Raw genomic sequence first — 7,081 nt, 5'->3', positions numbered from 1 at the left:
TCACTGTGACTGGGGGGAGGGGAGAATGTGTGGAATTGCAATATATTACTTTGGCTTTAAGTGACTGGAATCCACTTGCTCTGGCTTAGGCATAATGGAGGGGGGTTTTACTGTTGATTAAATCAATAAAAGGGTAGCAACAACTAAGTTGCCAGGAAAGCACAGATGCTAATGAACTTCAGGAATAACTGAACAAGTACCTAGAACATAGTGACATAAATAATTCTTCTCCAATGCATGAAAGTGCAAAGTGAAAGTGAAGTTGCTCAGTCGTGCCCGACTCTTATCAACCTCATGGACTGCAGCCCACCAGGCTCCTCCATCCATGGGATTTTCCAAGCAAGAGTACTGGAGTGGGGTGCCATTGCCTTCTCCGATTATAGAGTTAGGAAATACCAATTTGACATTTCTACTTGGGTCCTAAGTTCTCATCACCTGAAATATATAAATAAAAAGTGATATGTAAATGAAAATCCTTCTCATTGGCTCCCCGGTGGTGACTACACCTATCTACTACATATCAATTTTCTTGGTTAAGGTTGTACTAATTCTTGTCTTGGCTTTGTAACTAGGGTTTAAAGAATGTAGTCAATAGAAAAAGCTCAAGCTTTATTCTGATGTAATGTACCTTAGTGATTGAGCAACAACAATAACAATGGGTCTCATGTTGAAATGATTCAACAACAATTTTCGGTAGGTATTGTGCTAGGCACAGGGCGTGCGCTGGTGAATAAGAGCATCTCTATCCCCAAGGATATTACAGTTCAGTAGTGGAGTTTGTTGTTGTTTAGTTGCTAAGCCATGTCCAACTCTTTTACCAGCCTGTGGACTGTAACCCTTCAAGCTCCTTTGTCCATGGAAAAGTGGAGGCTGACAAGAAAATGGAAAGTTGCACTGTGGTCTGTTGAACTTGGCAAGTTGCTTGATCTTCCTGATCTAAGACATGAGACTCTCATAAAGGTTGTTAAATGAGATCGTGACTGTAAAGTGCTTAGCTTCGAGCTCAGCACATGTAGCAGAAAGTACTACAGAGGCATGAGATTAGGCACCTTGCCTAATCTTGGAGGAATGGGCTGGCAGTTGTCAGGAAAAGCTGCTCAGGGGAGATGGTGACCTGATGGAGCTGAATTCTGAATGATAAAAAAGAATGTTTGGGAGCAGGATGCTTATCTTTGTTGTTTGGTCTTCTCTGTCTTTAACTGAACATTAAGCTGCATGGATGGGTTTTTGTCAATATATTATACATAATGTCTTAAGAGCTTGAAAAGTAGTGTTGCATGTTGCTATTTTTTTTTCTTATTACCCTTAATTTTCTTTCAGAGAATTAAAGATGACAGCATAATTGATTCAGTTAAAACAATCTGTGTGGGGGATCACATTGAAGCCATCAATGGAGAAAATATCGTTGGGTGGCGTCACTTTGATGTTGCTAAGAAGTTAAAGGAACTAAAAAAAGAGGAACTCTTTACCTTGACATTAATAGAACCTAAGAAGGCCTTCGGTAAGTCATTTTAGCTTATCTTTCTCAGGGAACTGAGTACTGTGATATGGTGTCATGTGCTTTTGAATATCAGTTAAGAACATAGGAAATGATAGACAACTCTACTTATAAGGAAAACAAACATAAAAGGAGAAAAAAAATGCTTAGAAGAACATTTTCTTAAAAGGGCATTTGGAGTTATGAAGTCTAATGTCTAGTGACTATGAATTTGTTCCAAGCTCGAAGAACAGCACACTGCATTGATTCATCTTGCTGAGCAGGGAGATGTTTGACTGAGCTCTCTAAACAGTAGTAACTGTCATTCAAGGACCTCAGTAGCAGAAACTGTAGTTACACATAGAATTGGTATTTAAAGTAGCTATCTAGTCTATTTTAAATACTTCCTTCAATACTTTTCCTCCACTGGCATTTTGAACTTGGCAGCATGGAATGGTAGGGAACTGCTTCTGCTTTGGTGTGGCATCTGTACTCGCTTGGTTTTAGCCATGGCAGCTGTGTTCCAACTGTTGTTCAAACCCCCAGGGCCATCTCATCTACAGGAAAATGTGCCAGCCTCTCTCTCTCACTACCCTTAATCACAGCACTATTTTAATGAGCCAAATGATGGCCTAGTGTTCATCAGTGTTAAAATATCTTCAGCAGAATCATCCTAGGCCTGCCCTTACTCATCCGTGACTCCACCTACCTTATGTTCTTTCGTCTATCGCACAACATAAAGATTCCTTATAGTTTGTTTCCAGTGTCTGTTTTCTCAGGGCAGTTAATGACAGTGATGGGAGAATGTGGCAGGTCTGGGCAATTATATTTCCCCACCCTTAACAAGTAAGGGGCAGATCCTAGCCATATGAAATTGAAAAAATTTCTCTGGCTTCCAAGTGGTTCTGTGCCATGTAATAGAAATGTGGTGTAGGTGGCATTGCTTGTGGGAGACAGAGTTCCAAGAAGATGTCAGAAAAGGATGTCTTATGCCCTTGCTGCTCCGGGAGAGGCCGTTCTAGGAACTACTGCTGCAGATACCATGATTCTAGATGGTGTATTATAGCATCTGAGCTCACTTACCACAGAGGAAGGTGGGCCAGCACTCAGATTTCCATCTAGCAGCTCCTTCTTTTTCCTTTTTTTCACTTAAAAAAACCTTTTATTTTGTATTGGAGTATAGCCAATTAACAATGTTGTGATAGTTTCAGGTGGACAGCAATGGGACTCAGCCACACATATACATGTATGCATTCTCCCCCAAACTCCTCTCCCACCTGGGCTGCCACATAACATTGAGCAGAGTTCTCTGTGCTGTACAGTAGGCCCTTGATGGCTATCCAGTTTAAATATAGCACTGTGTACATGTCGATCCCAAACTCCCTAACTATTTCTCCCCCCACTCCTTTCCCCTGACAATGATAACTTTGTTCTGTAAGTCTGTTTTTGTTTGGCAAATAACTTTATTTGTATAATTTCTTTTTAGATTCCACATATAAGGGATGTCATATGATATTTCTCTTTCTTGGACTTACTCCACTCAGTGTGACAATTTCTAGGTCCATCCATGTTGTTGAAAATGACATTATTTCATTCTTTTTAATGGTTGGGTAATATTTCATTGTATATATGTACCACATCTTCTTTATTCATTCCTCTGTCGATGGACATTTAGGTTGCTTCCATGTCTTGGCTATTGTAAACAACGTTAGCAGCTCCTTTTGAAATGGCTTTGTTTAGTAACCAGCTTCCCAGACATCATAGCATATAGAATGATAGGACGTAGGCAGTTTGAGATAAATAGTATTTGATTTAGGTTCTTTGTAAATCTAAGTTTTTCTCTTAGAACAATTCAAGTAATATAGTTTCTTTCTATATTTATCTCTACCACAATCTATTTTCCAGAGTTAATCTCTTCCTATTTTTCCTTGTCTGCATATAAATTTTGTGGTCCCTGTGTTTTTTTGTAGAGAGTTGCTGATACACCTTAAGTTGGATGTTAGGTTGATAATAGTCTTGGATGTTACACAGAGGTCATTGTATTTAGCTATTCCTGCTCTATGATTTGGAGAAGGCAATGGCACCCCACTCCAGTACTCTTGCCTGGAAAATCCCATGGACGGAGGAGCCTGGTAGGCTGCAGTCCATGGGGTCGCTAAGAGTCAGATATGACTGAGCGACTTCACTTTCACTTTTCACTTTCATGCATTGGAGAAGGAAATGGCAACCCACTCCAGTGTTCTTGCCTGGAGAATCCCAGGGATGGTGGAGCCTGGTGGGCTGCCGTCTATGGGGTCGCACAGAGTCAGACACGACTGAAGCGACTTAGCAGCAGCAGCAGCAGCAGCTCCATGATTAGAGTTTTCCTTCAATATTTGAGACACATGTGTAGATAGTTGGTGTACTTCACTGCCTTACATGCCTGCAGTGGCTGAACCTGGTCTTTGCTTCATGTGAATTCCATGGACAAATTTGAAAAGGACAATGAATAGGTTTTTCCTAATGAGGTTACGTTATTTTGGCAGCTCACATTCTGGTGATAAAGGTTAAGGTACCTAGAGATTGATTTGGGAGCAGTAACAAGTTTTTGTTTTCCAAGATTTCAAAGGCAGCTTCACTCAATTTAACCCAAATTATACCTGCTGGTCTATATGCATTTTCCACTCTGTTGATTGATCTTTGCCTCTGGGCTCTAGCCTGGGGTCTTTTAGAATAGGACTGGTTTCTCTGCCTAGCTTTGAGCCCTTAATTTTGGTGCCTTTCTTTTTTGCCTCTTGGATAAAAGCAATTCATTTGTTTCTCATCCTGTGACCTTTTTCCAGCACTTAGCTTTTCGCTGGGAAGGCAGTATACATCAGGAGGTTCATGGGGGACCAGTCTTGGCCCCATTTTCTCCATCCCAATCTTATCTTTTGCTATGTTTCCTTCCCGCCTGTGTTTTTCTAGCATTTTCATTGATGAATTGATTCAGATGTAAAGTTCTTCATGATTATCTGACTCTCTGTCATCTTGGATTGCTACCAGGAGAAAGGGCCAGTCTAGGTAAGGCAGAATTTTATAGCTTCAGCCAAGATGACCTAAGTCATTTCTGGGACTTTACCAAAAGCTGTCAGAAATAGCCACACACTCCAGTGTCTTGACGTTTTCCTACCAACTTCCCAACAATTTAGCTGGGGAAGGCATGTGGACTGTGTCCCAAAATACGGGAGGGAATAATGTAGTTGGCAGCGATGTGCTTACACAGCAGATACAATGAGCTGCTGATGAGAAACTCCTTGCTGCCCACTCTATTTCTATATTTTACATTCACCACTACCAACACCCAACTTCTGGGGTCCATATATGTGTCCAGATTCTTTGAGAGCTACACAATAAGCACTTTCTAACGTTAGGAAATGTCAGTTTTTGGAGAGACTATCAGTTTGGTCTCAGAAACAAAGACAGTTCAATCAAGTCTTGGAAAGGTAGGAACCAAGCCTGTTTCAGGGATGTATGAACCAGGAACCCTTCATGCTGCTGCTGCTGCTAAGTCACTTCCAATGCATGTATCTTTAGGTTACTCCAATTAGGATTCAAATTCCTTGGAGGGGCAGTTTATTAGGTCATATTTCCATCTTGATAGCAGAGAAGGCAGGCTACTTAACTGACAGGTGAACAGTGAAGGGGAGGAACTTTCTTTTTGGGTAGGAAAAGGCAGATTTCCATGCCTTTAAACCATTTCTTTGGAGAAGGCAGTGGCAACCCACTCCAGTACTCTTGCCTGGAAAATCCCAGGGACAGGGGAGCCTGGTGGGCTGCCGTCTATGGGGTCACACAGAGTCGGGCATGACTGAAGTGACTTAGCAGCAAACCATTTCTTTAAGCTGTTACACGTCTTTTAGGTAAAGAAGTGTTTGTTTTCTTTTGACTTTGATTCTAGCCATGCATGATGCTATCAGTCTGAGCATATCAGAATGAGTCTGGAGAGAAAGAGAATATTGTCAACTGGCTTTAGGTGTCCAATCTTAAGGATTTTATTATTCCACTAAGTGTTGGGTTCTGTATAAATGGCTCTTTAGTACAGGGCCATCTGGAGACCATGACAATATCAAGCTCTCTTTCAGGGAAGGGCTAAAACTCTTCTTGATGCTGGCCACCAAACTTGGAAGGGGCTTCACTCCATAGATTTGGACTGCACTCCTGGAAGACCCTTCATTTATATATTCCACAAATAATTTGAAAATCGGCTGTGTTCCAGGTACTCTGCTAGACATGGCAGATATTAAGAAAGAAGACTTAATGTATAGCTCCTGCCTTTTGAGGCACTCACAGTCTAGGAGGCTGTCATGGACTGAATCATGTCCCCCTAATATTTGTATGTTGAAGTCCTAGTCTCCAGTACCTCAGAATGTGATTATATTTGGAGATAGGATCTCTAGTGAGGTGACTAAGTTAAAATGAGGTCATCAGAGTGGCTCCTGGTGCAATATGACTGGTGTATTTATAAGAAGAGGAAATTTGGACATGGAGGCACATAGAGGGAGAATACCATGTGAACATAAAGACAGCCAAATGCAAACCAAGGAGATAGACCTCAGAAGAAAGTGACCCTGGCAACAGACTTCTAGCTTCCATAACTGTAAGAAAACAAGCTTTTGTTGTTTAAGTTATGTGGTTCTTCATTGTGATAGTGCTGGGAAATTGAGGCAGAGGCCAATAAGCAAAAAAAAAAAAAAAAAAAGAAAGAAAGAAAATATAGTGCAAGTTCTTTTACTATGGCAGTAGATCTTGGACTTCCTGACAATATAGAAAGTATAGGTAAGGTATCTTAGCAGTTCTTTGGCCCTGGGCAGATGGTAAGAACATACTGATATGTTTTCATTTAACAAATAATTGAGTAATTAGCGTACAATGGTCTTAGGGTACAAGTTTGCTGGGGTAATAGTCATTGTTTATTGAGAGCCTCCTGTGTGTTCCATTACCACACTACATAATTGGTATATCCATAAATAAGACCAGTTCTTGCCTTCAAGAAACTCATATTTAGTGGGAAGAGATAGATACAAAAAATTTCAATAAAGGATGTTAGAAGTGATAGAAGGTACTGGAGGTCTTAAAGATGGGATATATCAAACCAACCAAGGAGTTTAGAAAAAGCTTCCTGGAGAAGGAATTTGAGCTGAATCTTAAGAGGCTGACTCAGAGAACAAATTAGACAAGGTTGTCCTAGGATGTAGGACTAGAATAAGCAATGTGCAGAATCACAGAGCAGTGTTGTGTATCTCAGAATATGATGTCTTGGGGGTGTGATTAGAATAGAGGTTCTAGTGGTGGTGTGGCAAGAGAAGCAGCTCAAGAGTCACTGTGACCAAATTATCAAGGGCCTTATGTATGCAGCTAAAGAGTGGACAGTGGAGAACCACTGGGGGGTTAGGCAGTGGAGAACCTTAATGAGACTTGGATTTTAGATAGGTATTTTGGAGACGTGTCAGAAGCTAGGGCATGATTTAGAGGTCAGGAAATCAATAAAGACTGTTGTATTGAGAAGAAGAAAGATGAAATCCTGAATAAAGGCAGTACCAGTAGGTATGGAGATAAGAAATGGTTCCTTGGAACAGACAGTAG

General features: G+C 40.9%; 1 protein-coding gene across 2 annotated transcripts in view; it reads left to right on the top strand.

The window, feature by feature from the left end:
* The window catches only part of GIPC2 (GIPC PDZ domain containing family, member 2), a 104,419-nt gene that overhangs the window by 40,498 nt on the left and 56,840 nt on the right, over positions 1–7,081 (top strand). For both annotated transcript variants that reach the window (XM_010857575.1, XM_010857576.1), the window contains exon 3: positions 1,321–1,501. In XM_010857575.1, the coding sequence (XP_010855877.1) occupies positions 1,321–1,501 (181 nt within the window). The remainder of the gene's footprint in view (positions 1–1,320; positions 1,502–7,081) is intronic.

This window comes from Bison bison, unplaced genomic scaffold (genome assembly GCF_000754665.1).
Source record: "Bison bison bison isolate TAMUID 2011002044 unplaced genomic scaffold, Bison_UMD1.0 scf7180017864382, whole genome shotgun sequence".
Lineage (NCBI taxonomy): Eukaryota > Metazoa > Chordata > Mammalia > Artiodactyla > Bovidae > Bison > Bison bison.
This window is presented reverse-complemented; position numbering and strand designations above follow the sequence as displayed.